General features: G+C 43.0%; 1 protein-coding gene across 2 annotated transcripts in view; it reads left to right on the top strand.

Moving 5' to 3' along the window:
• Positions 1-19,248, top strand: part of RXRG (retinoid X receptor gamma) — a 60,241-nt gene that overhangs the window by 38,460 nt on the left and 2,533 nt on the right. For both annotated transcript variants that reach the window (XM_086393842.1, XM_086393843.1), the window contains 7 exons: positions 94-238; positions 2,515-2,694; positions 11,363-11,523; positions 11,640-11,769; positions 13,029-13,161; positions 14,468-14,559; positions 16,096-16,201. In XM_086393842.1, coding sequence (XP_086249968.1) covers positions 94-238; positions 2,515-2,694; positions 11,363-11,523; positions 11,640-11,769; positions 13,029-13,161; positions 14,468-14,559; positions 16,096-16,201 — 947 coding nt within the window. The remainder of the gene's footprint in view (positions 1-93; positions 239-2,514; positions 2,695-11,362; positions 11,524-11,639; positions 11,770-13,028; positions 13,162-14,467; positions 14,560-16,095; positions 16,202-19,248) is intronic.

The raw sequence follows: 19,248 nt of genomic DNA, 5'->3' as shown, positions 1-19,248 counted from the left end.
CTTCAAGGAAGGCCTTGTTAGTTTCTGCCTTGGGGTTTGGGTTTACTCTGGTTCTGTGTTTTATTGTATCTTTATTATTTTTTTTTTATGAAGCTAAATGTGGTCAACAGTGTCAGCATTTCAGAGGACATCAAGCCCTTACCAGGGCTTCCTGGCATTGGAAACATGAACTACCCATCCACCAGCCCGGGATCTCTGGTTAAGCACATCTGTGCCATCTGTGGGGACAGATCCTCAGGTATGTACAGAGGCAGACACCCCTCCCCAGTGCCCCATGCAATGGGGATCCCAGAGAAGACACCTGTTCTACTTCCCACTGGGCTCCTTTGTACCCAATAAGAAAAAGAGTCCTTTAGGATGATCCAAGCTGGGGCCCAGACTGTAAACTTCTGTCACCACAGTCCTGATGAATTTAAAGCATGATTTCACTTTAGGCTGTTAGATTTATAGGAAACATTTCAGGAAGCTTCTTTGGAGTTACTGTGTTGCATGTGTATCTGGGATAAAGAAATGGTTGTGATGAGCAAGTATTTCAATCTAGAGTCTCTCTAATTTAAAAAAATTATTTTTATAATTCTAAAAATAATATCTTAATGTACGAAATATGGGAGAACTAGAAAGTTATCAGTGAAAACTAAAAAAGTTATCTATAATGTTCCCAACAAAGAGAAATCCTTTGATATTTTAGCAAATTTCCTTCTACAACCTTCTAGGCTTTTAACATGTTTCCCTGGGTGGGAATTATTGTTTTCCCTGATTTCATTCTCTTTATTTTCTTCCACTTTTGCCCAAATTATTTCTTTCATGACTTCTTTCCCTACCTCTCCAAAATTCTTGCCCCTTTATTCCCCATCTCAACAATTTTGATGGTAATTGAATCTCTGATTTGATGAAAGAGAAGATGAGGAAGATTTCTATGATGGCTGACAATATTTTCTCTGCTTTTTATTGCCACTAAAGTCACTGCAAAATGTCACTCCACTGAAAGTTCCCAGTGGCTGGAACTTAGCTACATGGCGAGTGTTTGCTTGTTCTCAAACAGTTGTTCCCAAATTGTGCAAATTTGGCCATTGCCATAGCAACAGAATTCCAGCCACACCCTGATAGAGAGTTTTTTTCTGCTATGGTTTAATTGAAGTTGGGCAGTTCATTCATATATGGGAGAACCATGGAGATGTTAAGTTGGTCCCATGTTTCTTAATGACAAATACTTCAGAGCTGAGAGCACTATTTGCTATTCTGTGAGTTCAGTATGCTTCATCAAGCAGGCTGTCTCCAGCCACCATTGCACCTTAAAGTGGCTTCCTCTGAAATATAAGCTCCTGGGATCCAGATATTAACATTGGTTAGCTCTCAGGGACTTCAGCTCACCAGATTAGAAAGTCATATCAGCTCTATAGCTAAACTGCATCTCATGTCACACTCAAGAATCAGACATAAATTTATTTTGCATAATTGTCTCATTATATTGTTCAAGTCTCACAATTTCAACCAATTGAGCACAGCTGCCTGGTGTGTAGTATTGGGAAGACGTCTACCTAGAAAGACTCCTTTTTAAAAATATTTATTTCTTTGGTTGTGCGGGGCCTTAATTGGGCACGTGGGATCCTTTTAGTTGTGGTATGCAGTATCTTTTTTAGTTGCAGCGTGTGCGATCTAGCTTCCTGACCAGATATTGAACCCGAGCCCCTTGCTTTCGAAGTAGAGTCGTAGGCCACCGGACCATCCAGGAAGTCAGTGGTGACTGATTCTTGATGCCTGTGTGGTCCTGTGTGAGGTGGCTCTCCTGACACAAATTAGCCATCCTTGGCTGGAGTCACGGAAAACTGGATGTGTGGAACAGGTAATAAGGGCAATGAAAGAGGTAACAGATTATCCTGGATCAAGTAAAACCACCTTCCATCAGATCTTTACATCACATCTCAAGACTACACGTCATGTTATGCCGTAAAGATCGTATAACAGTTTATTCCTCTGATAGGCAATAATATTTGAAAAATTTATAAGTTAGTTTCTTGTACATAGTTTATGATAAAGGATAATAGTTCGAAGTGAGATTCTTAAGTCCTTGGACTTCAGTTATGGAGAAATACGAGTGAAACTGAGGTTGTTTCCCTGCTAGATAATAAACAACAATCCAAGATATTTTAATTTTTTTTATGTACACTAATGTCTTGAATGAACGCAGAACATTTTGCTTAACTAAAAATAAGAATTTCCCTGTTAAATAAATGGAAGCGAAGTCTTAGGTTAGGACTTTTAAAATAACATTCTCTGGAATTAGTGATTCCAGAGAATTGCTTCTAGAGGGTAGACACAAGAAAGGGCATATTTACTCTGGGCTTGGTTTGGTTCCTGTCATCAAGCTTGCATTCTCCACTAGTTCTTCTTTGCTTTTGTTCCCATCGCCAAGGTGATGTGCTAGTTTTTCTGGAGAGAGCCAAGAGATTCTTTTGAATGAAAGATCCAGACAAACACAAGAACTACTTATGGAATGTCCTTCTCTTTGGCCAGGAAAGCACTACGGTGTGTACAGTTGTGAAGGCTGCAAAGGGTTTTTCAAGAGAACCATAAGGAAAGACCTCATCTACACTTGTCGGGATAACAAAGACTGCCTCATTGACAAGCGCCAGCGCAACCGCTGTCAGTACTGCCGCTATCAGAAGTGCCTGGTCATGGGCATGAAGAGGGAAGGTAAGGCTTCCTGCTACCCTGCTCTCCACTCAGGGGAGAGAGCAGTTTGCACATACATAATGGAAGCAAGTGCAGGACATCGGAAAGAGTCCTGCTAGGCTGGACTATGTGAACAAGTTTGAGGCAGAGGAGGGAATGACTTTGGGTGCCATGATTTCACAAGTGCTGCAATTGAATGCCTCCTGCCCTGGTAAGTGTGTATCCTTAAGCAAAGCGAGCAGGAACATCTTCCTTCACCATTCTCACCTGTCCTGGACCTCAGAAGATGGTCCAAATGGGACCCACTCTCTTCCTCTTCCAATATCCAGGCAGTGTTAGAGCTGAGGTCTCAGGGTGCTGGCCCACCATGGAGCATCAGACTGACCTTCTGGGCAGAGCTGACTGTCCCCTCTAATCCTCACCCTGGGGAAGCCTGCTGGTTTGATTAATCTCTCTGGGCTTTTATAACCTTGGTCTGCTATAAATCCTCTGAGATTGGTGTATTCCAAAGTCTTTGGGGATTATTGGCATTACCAATAATCAGACAGCCTTCTCATTCAGAGAGATCGTCATTGTGTACTTTTAAAATGTTTCAAATTTACAGGGTAGGTTAGCTGGGTTGTCGTAGGGAAAAAAATCTGAACATGCTTTCTGTTTATTTACAAGATCAAAAAGTCTTTCCATTAAGTAACACAAATAAATCAAATCAACAAGTTAATTAGCTAGTGAACTCAAGAGGTACAGGGTGTAAATGGTAAATCTTAATAGATTCAAGAGTCAAGAGCCTCTCAGAAATGGAAACAAGGCATGTTTTTGTCTCTCCCAAGTGACTCTCTATTCTTAAAAAACTTCTCTTCTATGGGGAGGGGGGAGGCTGGCTAAAAGATCCAGTGAAAAAAGGGTTTGGATCCCTTATAGGAAAGAATCCTACCAGCAAGGAAAAAATGGCACTCTTACAATGTTTGGGATGGAGGTGGCCCTTAAGAATAACTTAATAACCCTAACCATTCTGAAAGTGAAAGTGTTAGTCACTGACTTGTATCCAACTCTTTGTGACGCTATGGACTGTAGCCCACCAGGCTCTTCTGTCCATGAAATTCTCCAGGCAAGAATACTGGTGTGGGTAGCCATTCCCTTCTCCAGGGGATCTTCCCAACACAGGGATTGGACCTGGGTCTGCTGCACTGAAGGCAGCTTCTTTACCTAACCATTCTGTAGCTGAGGAAATAGACTTGGATTGATGGAGTGAGTTTCCCAAGGTCCCAAGGACAGGTGATAAACAGAGACTGGAACTTCTTACTTCCAGGTCAGAGCTCATCTCACATCTCTTCTCCTACCAGGGCAAGAAGGCACTATGGAACGAAGGAGGGAATCTCACTCTGATATCTGTCAAGAATCTCAAATTGACAGATCCACACCTGCCCTCTCAGCCTGTTCATCATATGGTTCTCCCCATTTTAGGAAATAGCCATTTTTCAGCTACTCAGATCAAAAGCCATTGAACACCTCTTTTTTTTTTTTCATGCACCACATTCAATGGGTGAGGAAATCTTGTCTCTTTCTCAAAATATGTTAAGAACCTTTCTGTGTCTCACCATTTTTACTGTTATTGCCAAGCCACTGTTTTTTTTTGTTTGTTTGTTTGTTTTGTAATAATACAAATAGCCTCCTAAGAAGTTTGCCTGCTTCCATCTTCATCTTCCTTCAGTCTCTCCTTATCAAAGCAACCAGAGCGAGTCTTTGAACAAGTGGATCAGGTGAAGCCTTTCTTTCGCCAAAACGCTCTAGTGCCTTCACTTCTTACTTAGAAAAAAGGCAGAATCCTGGTTATGACGTCAAGTCTGTACATGGTCTGGCTACCCCCTGTCTTTCTGCTCCAGCCTCAGGGCTTTACACTTACTATTCTGTCTGCTCAGACTGCCCTCTCCCAGGTGTCTTTTTGGCTCACTTCTCCTTCATATCTTTACTTGTCAACTTCTTAAAGTTTTGCCTGACTACAATGACTCAAATTACATCAACCACCCCTAATACTTCCCAGTTTATTTCCTACAGCATTTATTACTATCTGACAGGAATACACAGAAGAACTGTACAAAAAAGATCTTCACAACCAAGATAATCACAATGGTGTGATCACTCACCTAGAGCCAGACATCCTGGAATATGAAGTCAAGTGGGCCTTAGAAAGCATCACTATGAACAAAGCTAGTGGAGGTGATGGAATTCCAGTTGAGCTAGTTCAAATCCTGAAAGATGATGCTGTGAAAGTGCTGCACTCAATATGCCAGCAAATTTGGAAAATTCAGCAGTGGCCACAGGACTGGAAAATGTCCGTTTTCATTCCAATCCCAAAGAAAGGTAATGCCAAAGAATGCTCAAACTACAGCACAATTGCACTCATCTCACACACTAGTAAAATAATGCTCAAAATTCTCCAAGCCAGGCTTCAGCAATACGTGAACTGTGAACTTCCAGATGTTCAAGCTAGTTTTAGAAAAGGCAGAGGAACCAGAGATCAAATTGCCAACATCCGCTGGATCATGGAAAAAGCAAGAGAGTTCCAGAAAAAACATCTATTTCTGCTTTATTGACTATGCCAAAGCCTTTGACTGTGTGGATCACAATAAACTGTGGAAAATTCTGAAAGGGATGGGAATACCAGACCACCTGACCTGCCTCTTGAGAAACCTATATGCAGGTCAGGAAGCAACAGTTAGAAATGGACATGGAACAACAGACTGTTTCCAAATAGGAAAAGGATTATGTCAAGGCTGTATATTGTCACCCTGCTTATTTAACTTATATGCAGAGTACATCATGAGAAACGCTGGACTGGAAGAAGCACAAGCTAGAATCAAGATTGCCGGGAGAAATATCAATAACCTCAGATATGCAGATGACACCACCCTTATGGCAGAAAATGAAAAGGAACTAAAAAGCCTCTTGATGAAAGTGAAAGTGGAGAGTGAAAAAGTTGGCTTAAAGCTCAACATTTAGAAAACGAAGATCATGGCATCTGGTCCCATCACTTTATGGGAAATAGATGCGGAAACAGTGAAAACAGTGTCAGACTTTATTTTTTGGGGCTCAAAAATCACTGCAGATGGTGACTGCAGCCATGAAATTAAAAGATGCGTACTCCTTGGAAGAAAAGTTATGACCAACCTAGATAGCATATTCAAAAGCAGAGACATTACTTTGCCAACAAAGGTCCGTCTAGTCAAGGCTATGGTTTTTCCTGTGGTCATGTATGGATGTGAGAGTTGGACTGTGAAGAAAGCCGAGCACCAAAGAATTGATGCTTTTGCACTGTGGTGTTGGAGAAGACTCTTGGGAGTCCCTTGGACTGCAAGGAGATCCAACCAGTCCATTCTGAAGGAGATCAGCCCTGGGATTTCTTTGGAAGGAATGATGCTAAAGCTGAAACTCCAGTACTTTGGCCACCTCATGCAAAGAGTTGATTCATTGGAAAAGACTCTGATGCTGGGAGGGATTGGGGGCAGAAGGAGAAGGGGACGACAGACGATGAGATGGCTGGATGGCATCACTGACTTGATGGATGTGAGTCTGAGTGAACTCCGGGAGTTTTTGATGGACAGGGAGGCCTGGTGTGCTGCGATTCATGGGGTCGCAAAGAGTTGGACACGACTGAACTGAACTGAACCGAACACATATTTAAATTTTGTCTACTACCTGTCTCCAAAAAGGCAGGGGTATTTTTCCTGCCTCCCTACCCCCCACTGCTGTATCACCAGTGACTAGCACATAGTAGATATTTAGGTAATATTTGTTGAGAGAATCAATGAGTGGTTTAAACTAAATATTGGAGTCAGATGTTTTAGTAATTCAGATGCTTCTATATGATTCATTTGCTCATTCATTCATTCATCATGTATTAACTGGGTGTCTACTTTATGTTTGTGTCATATTTGCTGTAGAGGGGTCAACAGTTTTCTAGACTGGAACATGTGATGTGAAAAATCAGATGGTAGAGACGGTCTTCTCTTCACCAGCATAGAATTGATACTCACTTTTTGTAGCTCCCACCACTGTGATAGTCAAAACGTTAAATTAATGACCCCAAGGTGTGTCTCGCATAAGCGTAGAGTGTGATTGCTACTGACTGAGAATCACCTATATTCGATTCTATTGCTTCACAGTCTAATTCTGTCTCTCAAAACTCAACCTAAATATTTCCGGCTCAATTAGGGTCAGAGTGGTTCACGGAGAAAACGATGGGAAATGTGATTCATTTTTTTAAAAAAAGTAAGTCAAACAAGGACGTGTAGATTATAACAGCCTGGGCTGTCATTTTTCTACAAAAATTATTTATTTTAATTGGAGGATAATTACTTTCCAATATTTTGATGGTTTTTGCCATACATCAGCATGAATTGGCCATATGTATACACGTGTCCTCCCGATCCTGAACCCTCCTCCCACCTCCCCCCCACCGCCTCCACCCTACCCCTCTATGTTATCCCAGAGCACTGACTTTGGATGCCCTGTTTCATGCATCAAACTTGCACTGATCATCTGTTTTTCGCATGGTTTCAATGCTATTCTCTCAACACATTCCACGCTCTTCCCCCACTGAGTCCAAAAGTCTGTTCTTTATGTCTGTGTCTCCTTTGCTGCCCTGCATATAGGATCGTTGGTACCATCTTTCTAGATTCCATATATGTGTGTTAATATATGGTATTTGTCCTTTTCTTTCTGACTTACTCCATATAATAGGCTCTAGATTCTTTTAAACCTAGTATTCTGATTCATTATTAGAAAGCTGGGTCCAGTTTTGGTTCCTGAATTAAAAAAAAAATAATGTGGGTCTTTAGTTTCTTTAGGTAGATATATTCCTAAGTATTTTATTCTTTCCGTTGCAATGGTGAGTGGAATTGTTTCCTTAATTTCTCTTTCTGTTTTCTCATAGTTAGTGTATAGGAATGCAAGGGATTTCTGTGTGTTGATTTTATATCCTGCAACTTTACTATAGTCATTGATTAGTTCTAGTAATTTTCTGGTGGAGTCTTTAGGGTTTTCTATGTAAGGGAGGCAACCAGAAGGGAAAGAGACACGTATACCCCAATGTTCATCGCAGCACTGTTTATAATAGCCAGGACATGGAAGCAACCTAGATGTCCATCAGCAGATGAATGGATAAGAAAGCAGTGGTACATATACACAATGGAGTATTACTCAGCCATTAAAAAGAATACATTTGAATCAGTTCTAATGAGGTGGATGAAACTGGAGCCTATTATACAGAGTGAAGTAAGCCAGAAGGAAAAACACCAATACAGTATACTAACGCATATATATGGAATTTAGAAAGATGGTAACAATAACCCTATGTAATAGACAGCAAAAGAGACATTGATGTATAGAACAGTCTTATGGACTCTGTGGGAGAGGGAGAGGGTGGGAAGATTTGGGAGAATGGCATTGAAACATGTGAAATATCATGTATGAAACGAGATGCCAGTCCAGGTTCGATGCACGATACTGGATGCTTGGGGCTAGAGCACTGGGATGACCCAGAGGGATGGTATGGGGAGGGAGGAGGGAGGAGGGTTCAGGATGGGGAACACATGTATACCTGTGGTGGATTCATTTTGATATTTGGCAAAACTAATACAATTATGTAAAGTTTAAAAATAAAATAAAATTAAAAAAAAATAATGTGGTGAAACAAGAGTGATGAAAAGCTGAATCATTAACAATTAGGAGTGGAAAAGGGCTGTTCGGGAAATTCATACTATTTACCCTGACAAAGAGAAGGTGAGGAAGTGAATCAATTCCTTATCTCACTATATGAAATGTCACTTTAAAAAAGTGACTGGACAGCTTTCCCTTTGCCACTATAATTTCTGGTCTTTATTTGCAAAATTTAGGGCTCAGTTCATACGCCTTCTTGTGGACAAGAATAATGAAATTCTGGAGCAGATAACTGAGTGATACTATGGAATTTATATTACTAGAGAGTTGGACAGATAGAAAGAGATAAAACTGGGGTGGGCTCAGAACTCACCTGTCTGGGATCAGGGTACATATTGGGGTGAAGCTGAAATGGACATTTGCTGTTGTCTGATGTAACACATTTATTTTCTGAAAGAAGAAGAAGTTCTGAGAGTCTAGAGTCTTGCCTAAGCTTACATAGCAAGCTAATGTCAGAGCTGCTATAGGATTAAGACCCTCTGGCATCCAGGCCACCAAACAATCCTCAGAGTTCTGGGGTAGTCTGTTTCCACAATTTTGGGTCATATAATGTGGTTTGGGTAGTAAGATAATGGATTATTTTGAGGCAATTTAGGCAGCATTTGATATCCCTGTGGATTTATTAATCCAACCAGCCTACAGCCTTGGAGGTAGTAAAGAGGGGTTAGAGGTAGGCTCAGCCAGCCAGCCTCGGTCTACCTACAATGCTGACTTCATCATTTTCTAGCTCTGTGACCTTAGGCAGGTCACCTAACTTCTCTGTGGTTGATAGCTCTTCAGAGGGTTAAATGACATATAATCTATGAAAAATGTTGAGCACAATTCTAACATAGAGAAAGAGCTTGATAAATTTTGGCTATTTTAGTACATCCCAATAGATATATGTTGGACTAAAGAATAATCCTGTTTTAGATCCCTCTGTCCTCTAAATGTAGCCTGATGTATGGAGTAGCAGTAGCTCAAAATGTCTGTCCACAGAGAATTTCCTCCAACCAGAGATACTGGACTCCTACTGAAGACAGGAAGATTCATGGCACACACACAAAAAGAAGTGACTAGAAAAGGATCACTCAATTAATGACAGAATTGGGATTAGGATCTAATTCCCTGAAGCCAAGGTTATTTTCTGTGAAGCTTGAAAGTTATTTTCCTTGAGTGTTACAAATCTATAGAAGAAATCAATTGAGGACCACAAAAGGAACTTATATTGCTTTCCCATCTTTTCAAATTAAGACAAATAGAAGCCCATTAACCTATCTTAAAAAATTAATACAAGAAGCATTCAACTTTAACCAGCAAATCCAACTGAATATAATAACACATATGAGAGTTTCTGTATGTTGTCAGTGAATGAGGGCTCACAGAATGGACAGAAAGAAAGGATGAGGGGAAAAGAGAAACAAGGAGAGAGAGGAGGAGGTCTAAAGAGGGGATGGAGAGAGGACCAGAGCAGAGTCCAAGAGTGTAAAAAGAGACCAAGGGGAGGAAAAACGCTACTTTTTTAACTTTTAAATTACTTCATTTAATCTACAGAAAACAATCTAGGTTAAGTACTACAAGCCCCACCTTACATATAGCGAGGCTGAGGCTTTGTAGGCTGAGTAGCATGTCTGATGCTACTAGCTAGGAAATGGTCAGGCCCATTCTGAAAAAGATTTGACTCCAAGTACATGATTTTTTGCTCTTCTGCTATTTTCTCATCTTTGTTCTCTTTCTCTCCTGTTTCTTCTTTTTTTAATCCCTTGCTTTAATCTCTTTTCTTCCTTTACTCCTTCCTTCCTACCCTCATTCCCTCTCAACCCCTGAGTAGTATTCTCATCTTGAGGCTTCTTGGTGCGTCTCTATTTGAGACTGTGATGTATCAGCTGTGTCTGTGAGGCAGACCCTTTTCTGACCTACTTTGACAGATCGATAATATCCCTTGCGTGACAAACTGAATGTCCAGCATCCAGTCCCAGTTCATTCTGCAGTCTCTGCAGCTCCCTCTGCCCTCAGAGAGTAGGAGGTGCCTGGGAAAGTGCATGATGGGGAGGGAAGGAGAGGGGATGAGACATAGAAGTCTCTGATGCAGTAGTTATCACTGAGGTCCCGCTTAGCCACTGTTTAGAGTATACTTTTCTTGATTCTTGGGATTTAAAAAGATGTGTGCTAATATTGAATTCTGTTTATTGCTACTAGGAATAAGATGAAAACTAAAGCTTTTGGGAGAATTGAAACTAACCTCACAGAGACTGTCCTCCCAATGAAGAGGACAGAATTGGGGAAGGGGTCTGGCTGACATTCTCATGCACAGACCCAGAAGGTTCTAGATGAAAACCCTAAGTTTTGGCAATCTGAGAAAATTCCAGCCTCCCCCTCTGCCTGTGTACCCTTCCTCACCCCCTAAATCATCTACTGATTCTGAAATGTCATCTAGGTGACATTCCTCCAGCCTCCTGCTTACTAAATGCCCGCGTGGCTCCCTAAAGATCTTCCCTGACAAGTCAGATCAGGTGATGTTGTGTTCAGGCTGGTGCACTAGGGGCAGACCTAATGGGACGTGAATGCCAAGGATGATGCATAGGATCTGACAGAGGGAGTTTTTAGAGTAATGTGCTTGTTACTTAACTATTGCGTGCTCATAGTTTATTAGAGGTAGCCGGTGGAGAAAGGACATGGCATACAGCATGCAAGGAGATGGTGGTTCATTTAAAGAAAGGGCAGAATTGGAGGTAATTAAAGCTTAAAGTGCATACTTCTTAGAGAGGTCACCATTATGAACTGGAAAACATGGACTGAAAAATCCACACTTCTGCACAGGCATAAGCAAACACTCTGCTTTCTTGGTTTCATCTGTTAAAAGGACAATGTCCTGATTCACTGCCATAATGGTGCCCATTTTATAGATGAGGAAACGGAGGCTTAGGGAGGTAACTAAATTTCCCACTGTTGTCCTGGGCACGTGGTAACACCTGCACTTCCTTGTCCCTGCCAGCTGTGCAGGAAGAAAGGCAGAGAAGCCGGGAGCGGGCTGAAAGTGAGGCAGAGTGTGCCAACAGTGGCCATGAAGATATGCCCGTGGAGAGGATTCTGGAAGCTGAACTTGCTGTTGAACCAAAGACAGAATCCTATGGTGACATGAACACGGAGAATTCGGTAGGTGGTCTTAGATCTCCATCCAGCTGCCATATCTTAGATGGGGCTAGACATGGGCAAGGGACGTGTTTGAGTCTTCGAATCTGTCCCTTCAGATTACTTTGTTCCTTTTTTAGACTAATGACCCTGTCACCAATATATGCCACGCTGCTGATAAGCAGCTTTTTACTCTCGTTGAATGGGCCAAGCGTATTCCCCACTTTTCTGACCTCACCTTGGAGGACCAAGTCATTCTGCTCCGGGCAGGTAAGTGATACCAAAGATCCTTTCTTCTTGGGACAAGCACTGGGTTGCCATTTTGCCCCTGGGGTCCTAAAACAAGTGACCTGGTGGAGTTGAACCCATCCAAGCTGGTGCATCTTGTTGAGACAGGATAATACTATGTGAGATTGTTCTTTTTTATATTACTTACAATCTCTTAAATTTAGATGGCCCTCTCCCAAACTTTTCATTCCCAAACAAAACAGTTTGTTAATGGAGGAATAAGACTTTTTCTTTTTTGATATTAAAAAATTTTTTACACAGTGAAATTCGTATTAGTTTCTACATGCATTTTATTATCAGAGAAAAATAACTTTTAAACACACACATAAAAATTCAAAAAGAGGAAAGTTAGTAAGAAGCAGAGACTTTTCTGTCTATTGGGTTTCTTAAACTGCTTCCTAGAATCCTTGTAGTAACCAGGAAAGAACTATTTTTCCATGCAAATTGTACATAGCCTTTATAAATTGCATTTAATTTTCGAAGAGAGTTAAATAGTTTTTACTGAAGACAGTCTGAAGCTCTGCCTCATTATTATTATGAAATTGGAAAATAGAGATATTCCCATTTCACAGATGAACTGAGGGAAGCCAAAGATTTTTTCTCAGACTGGTACTAGATGGATTCCAGGGTCCCTTCCTATTTTAATATTCTATGTGCTGTAATCTCTCTCACCTCCCATTTCTGGGACACTGCAGTTGACATATGCCAAAGCTCCTCTTTGTCACGGAGCCAACAGAGAAATTTCATGAAGATTGGCTGAGCCTTGGAAGCCAGCGCACTCATTTCATTCCTATCAAATAATGAGTGTTCCCTGAGTGTCGATGGAAAGCTTCATGCCATGCTGGGTGATACTAGACAACGCCAAAGAAATAAAACTGGGTTGTCAGGTCCTGGGGGCAGAGACTGCAAGGTATGCTTGCTTTATCCACCACGGCAGCTAACATAGTGACTATAACCCATTAAGTGTTCAATCCATATCTGTTGATGGACTGGGGGATAAAGAGTCCTTGTTCTCAAGCTACCATTCTAGGCAGCATGGGGGAAACTGGGGGATGGGCATAGCCCCAAGTCAGGACACCCCAGTCTTATCGTTTGTTTCTTCACTAATTAGCAGTATTGTCTGGAACTGGATTTCTGATTCTACTTTTATTCCAAAGGATAATAATACATGCCTTGGGTGACTATCCATGAAGCGAGAGTGCGGTCAGGTTTCCCTCAAGGCCACCTCCTTATCCTTGCAGGGTGGAATGAGCTGCTGATCGCCTCCTTTTCCCATCGCTCAGTTTCTGTGCAGGATGGCATCCTTCTGGCCACGGGATTACACGTCCACCGAAGCAGTGCCCACAGCGCTGGGGTTGGCTCCATCTTTGACAGGTGTTTCTCTTCTGCTTCCAGCATGTGTGTGTGTGTGTGTGTGTGTGTATGTGTGCATCTGTGTGTTTAGAATGGATAGCTCAAGCAGCTGTACATATATGGTTGGAAGCAGAGACCATTAAGCACATGAAAGCATAAACCTGGGGAATGAGAAAGTGATTAAAAGAAATGTTGATTCGAGGAGACAGAGCTGGTCAGAGGCCAACAGAGTTACTGGCAGATGAAAACCCGTGGGTTTCCAAGGAAGAGACGGTGTTACTAACATTACCTAGTAAGACTGGACTTCCTTTATAGCTCAGTCGGTAAAGAATCTGCCTGCAATGCAGGAGATCTGAGTTCTATTCCTGGCTCAGGAAGATCCCCTGGAGAAGGAAATGGCAACCCACTCCAGTAGTCTTGCCTGGAGAATCCCATGGACACAGGAGCCTGGCGGGCTACCGTCTCTGGAGTTGGACATGACTGAATGATTAGGGGTGGGGAGTTTGAACTGCTTATCTTAGAGGGCTGGGACAGGAATGAAGGCTTAGAATCTGACTTTAGGAGTCCAGGAAAGATGAGCTAGGGTTTTTGCTGGACTCTGCATCTCTCTGGGGCAAGCCTGCTGAGGGAGCAATGGCCTCAGTCTGGGATTCTGTGCCCTCAGGGAAATTAAGCCAGGTGACTTAAGGAAATGAGAAATGGGTAGAGATGAATGACTTGGGGTGACAGGATGGAGATGCACTAGGAAAGGGAAGGGTGAGCTTGAAGATAGTCTCTACCCAGTGCTGGGGACCTGTGGTCCCTTTCCAACCCCTAAATGGTCTTCCAGGACCATATGCATGTCGATCTAAGACGTCTCTACTCCTTCCCTGCCTTTTCCCACAATAGTTCCACACGTGGTCTTCAGTGGACTTAGTCCTCTTGATGGTGCCTGGAGATTTCTACTGTGTCAGTGAACACCAGAAAAGCAGTGCCCTCGCCCTGCTTTGCCTGTTGCATTTCTACCAATTTCCAAAACCTCTAGGCTGCTTTTCCAGCCCCCTCTCTGAGTTCCCTGCTTCCTCCTGGGACTTTGATTATGTCAGTCACTGGCTTGGTGTTGCTGCTCTGTGCTGTTTCTGTGTCTGTTGCTTTGATTAAACTGTGAGCTCCTTGAGATCAGGGACTGTGTCTGATTCATCTCTGTGCCCCTAGTACCTGGCACATTGACTGGAAAATGTGGGGGGGGTGTGTGGGTACATAATAAATATTGATTGCATTCATTTTATCAGCCTTTGGTCTGGTGCTCATGATTTTCTCATTACCTGTCATTGTTTCCTGTGAACAGAGTTCTGACTGAGCTGGTCTCCAAAATGAAGGACATGCAGATGGATAAGTCAGAGCTGGGGTGCCTGCGAGCCATCGTGCTGTTTAACCCAGGTGACAGCGTCTTGCTTAGCCCTCCTCCCTGGTCAGCCCCCAGTGTGCTGATGTTCTTTGGCCCTCTAGCTCAGCTGAGACAGAGAGGGGAGAAGGCAGGGCCAGGAGACCTGTCAGTGGGGAGGACCGAGTCACCTCTGCATGGCCTCTGCTCCTTGAGCCATCTTGAAAAGTGTCTCAAACGGGCATGAAGTGTACATGTTGGGGGTCAGCGGGGAAGGTGGGAGATCACAGAGGCCTAGGATAGTAAAGGAAGTGGTAAAATGTGGTCAGGTTCTCCAGGGGTGACAGAAACTAGTGAGTAAATAGGTGCTTCCATCTTCCTTCCCTAGGTGGACAATTCTGCAGTACATTCCACATACCTCCTTAGAGGGTCCCTGTGAGAATGAGTCCCAGCTGCCCATGGCCATGATCAGTCCGATCATGTACTCTTGTGTTGGCTTTTCTTCTTTCCCTGCTTTTTCTTTTTTTAGTGCCTCCCTCCTCTTCCCTGGGTCACTGCCTCAAGTTAACTACTTCCATGAAAAAAAAAAATAATAGTTAGTTTCTGCATATATTTTTTGGCAGAACTTATGGGATTTTGCTGATGGATTGTACATAGGATATGGAAAAGAGGCATTAAATATTTTTGTTTCCTGAACAACTGGAAAATAATTTTCATTGACTGAAATGGAAGTTCTAAGGGTGGGTGGCTAGGAAGCAGGTCTTTGGACGTGAAACTCTGAGATGGATGTAGATGTCCAAGAGTGGCTGACCAGGAAGCAATTATTCACGTGATTCTGGAGTTCAGAGGAGAGGCAGGACCAGAGATGTACATTTGAGAGCTGTCAGCCTATACCTAGCATGGAAAGCTCTGAGGCTGGCGTGAACTCATCCAGGGAGTAAGCAGAGGCAGAGCAGAGGGCTGAGGACTGAGTCCTGGGGCACGGCCGCATTTAGAATTTGTGGAGGAAAGGAAGAAACAGCAAAGGTGCCTGCGAGGGAGCAGTGGGTGAGACAGGGAAGAACCGGAGAATGATGTCCTGGGGGCTCAAGGAGGACAAGCATTGCAAGGAGGAGCAAGACTCAGCTTTCACCAGAGGCTGCCACGGGTCAGGAAAGATGAGTATTCAGAATTACATAGTAACTGATGCATGCACTTCATCTCTTGAATTAGGTGATCAGTTAGATGCACTTCATCTCTTGAATTAGGTGATCAGTTAGTTGAAGCAGGACATAGGTATGTGTGGTTTTTGTTCCCTGTCTTTTCATTCAGCCCGCACTTAGTCAATAAATGTGTAAAGGTTGTATATGTACAATGGCCCAGATAGAAGGAAACTCTCCTCCTTGGAGTCAGCGGTGGGTACCTTTGCTTCAGGAGTTTATTGGGTAGATTGGTAGACACAAAGCACCAGCTCTGTGTATTTCACAGTGCCCCTCATCCACTGTGTCTCTAGTAACTCTACTGGAGGTGGCCTATATGAATGGGGACAGCCTCTGTAACAGGATGTTCCACAGAGGTGTGTAACCAGAGGTTTAACCAGCTGTCTTTTTCAGATGCCAAGGGTCTCTCCAACCCGTCTGAGGTAGAGACTCTACGAGAGAAGGTCTATGCCACCCTTGAGGCCTACACCAAGCAAAAGTATCCAGAACAACCAGGCAGGTGAGGGAGTCCTGAAAGAATGTTAACAACATAGCTGTTGATGGATGGTGATGGTCAGCAGGCTCTGTCTAGATTTTTTCACAACCAGCGCAAAGCTACTCAAACATTAGCTTCATGAAACTGGAGGTCTTGTCTCTCCTGTGTATCCACCATTCACCACTGTGGCATCACTCTAGCACTCTGGAGCCCATCACCATTCTTGGCAAGTAATACTCATCTCTAAATGTTGAGTGAACGTGCAAATGAGTGAATAATTGTGGAAGTCCTTATCTCTAACTTCTAAAGAGGTCTCAAGGCTCAGAAAGCATGAGGAACTTGCCCGGGATCACAGAGCTGGGGCCTGGTGTAGTGAGATGTGAACACAAGCGTGTTTGATTTCAAAGAGCCTGTGTTTTCCAAAGTGACTACACGGCTTTCCACTTCGCCCCAATGGGAGCCCTACTGCAGTAGAAGGTACAGGCTTTGGCAGCCAAGAGGGGTGACCGCTGGCCCTGAGGGCGCCATCTGTAGGCTCTGGCAAGGTGCTGGGCCTGAACTTCTTGTCTGAAAAGGAGAACATGGGTCAGAAGATCTCAGACCATCTGCCAGTATTCCTGAGTCGTTGAATACCTTTCCCAAACATTTCGCCCCAAGTACAACTGAATAAAAGTTTCCTTACTCTGCTAACTCTAGTTAAAAAGAGAGAAAAAGATCCACAAATCTCACAGAAAACTGAAAACGAAACCTAAATAAACTCCTTTAAAGGCATTAGTTTGTTTTTAGGAATAATTATATGTGTTCCCAGTTCCCACTGATGACTTTTATTCCCCTATGAAATCTAATTTCCATTAGCCCATTTGTCCTGGATCATAAGCCCCTATCAGTTTTCTAGAAGAGGCTGAGCTCTGCTTTTTTGTCAAAGGAAATGAATGCATCTGAGTGAGTGGGATCCAGCCTGTTGGCACAATAAATGTGCAGGCCTCGTGTGTTAGGGAGAGTACATTGTGACAACAGGTTTCCCAATGTCTGTAGTTGAACACAAATGTGTTTCCTCCTCACAAATCAGTCCTGGCTGGATAATCAGTCTAGAGCACTGACTGTTTTCCACGCCATCACTCGGGAACCCAGGTTTCCTCCTTTCTGGGGCTCCATGGTCCCCTGGTCACGTTGTGTTTGTATGCTGATGGTTGAGGGGCAGAGGAGGAGGGGCACAGGGATGAGACTCTATGAGCAACGCCTTGACCTGGAAAGGGCCCATCTCCCTTCACTCACTTCCATTGGCTAACACTCGGTCACATGGCTCATCTGGAGAATGTACGCAGCTGGATGCCAAGGAAGAAGGGGAGAGTGGATTTTGGTGGGTGCCTGGCAGTCTCTTCTATACCTGAAGTGGGTAAGATTGAAAAAACTCTACCCAGCAAGCAGGGCCTGGCTGCCAACATCAGCTCAGCCTCCGGCCCTTAGGAGCTGACTGAAAACTCACCAGAATGCTGGTGCCACTCACGGGGTCTCCCAGCTGTGAGGCAGCATCACACATGGTTTTCTGTGTGTGCACATGTTGTGAGCCAGGCATTAGAACTAGGACAGCTCATACTCATCCTTTTCCTCTTTAAAAAACAAAACTCTTTTTTTTTGTCTTATTATAAAAGCCAAGCATGCTTTTTTGAATAAGGAATGTATCTAAAATGTATTTTTAAATGTATTTATTTTTATTATTAAAAATGAATGTATCTAAAAAATACATTAACTCTATTAACAATGAATGTATTTAAAAAATTAAGTGGATAATATTGATTGTAAATTTGAGAGGTATAGTTCTAGTAGCTTTGTTTATGCATATATGTATACTTAGAAATGTATAGTTACAGATCTGAAATCGTTTGGTTCAGTGTACTATTTTCTTCCCTTAGCACAAAATTCTGGCTTTCAATGAATTTATAATATTTCAGAGGATAGATGGACCCTAATGTGTCTAGTCTTTACCCTGTGGTTGACATATTGTTGTTTCTGATGAATGTCACTTTGAAAACTTTGGAACTTGCCTGTTTTCCCAGGAAAGGGACTGCCAGGGGCTTGAGTTGCCTCCAGGCACGAGTGAGAACACTTGTTGCCTGGCCTGAAGCAGGGCCTGGGGGCTCAGGAAGTGGGTGCAGAGGGTACCTCTGGTATGTCCAGTGCAGCCTGGACAGACAGTGACCGCCCTGAGACCGAGTAGGTCCATCAGGATGTTACTTGGCTCAGTCAGGTAGGAAGTGTGTCAAAGGCTGCTTACCTCTGGTTTGTGAAATGGCAGACGGTGTTCCTGGCACGCAGGGCCTGTCACGGCCATTTTCTCGGTGGTGGAGGGCTGCCCCTCCGTGGAGACTTTTCAGAAGTACACCTTGCAGGGCCGAGTTCTGCTTGCTCTAGCCAGAAAGCAGAGACCAAAACTCAGGAAAGGGCAGAGCTTGCAGGAACATTCTCTTTCTCACACAGCAGGGACCCTCAAAGGCCTTGCTGCCAAACTTGTCAGAGAGAAATGCGACTGCCACCCGGTGGCTCTATTAGTGAGCGTGCTTATTTCTCCAGGCTTGATCTCAGCTTCTAAACCTGGGGCAGAAGGCAGAGACAGCCGTGTTCCAGCATGGTTAGCATTTTAAAAAATGTATTTTATTGATAATGCTGTGTTAATTCTGCGTACAGCACAGTGATTTTAGTTATACACGTTTGTATATATATATTCTTTTTCATTATGGTTTATCAGAAGATATTGAATATAGTTACCTGTGCTAATCAGTAGGTTGCTTATCCATTCTGTGTATAATAGTTTGCATCTAAAATGCTTAGTATTTTACATATTGTGAAACTTTGGCCTTTTTAGAGTAAAAAAAAATACATTTTCAGAAATAATCAGTCTAATTTTACACTTTATAAAGAAGTGTAAAGCCTTTTCCTTTGCTTAATTCCATAAAACTTCCATTCGGAGCCACAACCAGGGGCTCAGCCTCCTTGTTCTTTATCTGATGGCCTCTTCACACCCTGGCGATACCATTCAGATGCACTCAGAAGCTTCCTAATCAAACATTTTG

Source organism: Bos grunniens, chromosome 3 (assembly GCF_055505025.1).
Source record: "Bos grunniens cultivar Pamir isolate PY7600 chromosome 3, Bosgru_T2T1.0, whole genome shotgun sequence".
Taxonomy (NCBI): Eukaryota; Metazoa; Chordata; class Mammalia; order Artiodactyla; family Bovidae; genus Bos; species Bos grunniens.
Note: the sequence above shows the minus strand (reverse complement) of the source record. Positions and strands in the feature narration are given on the sequence as shown.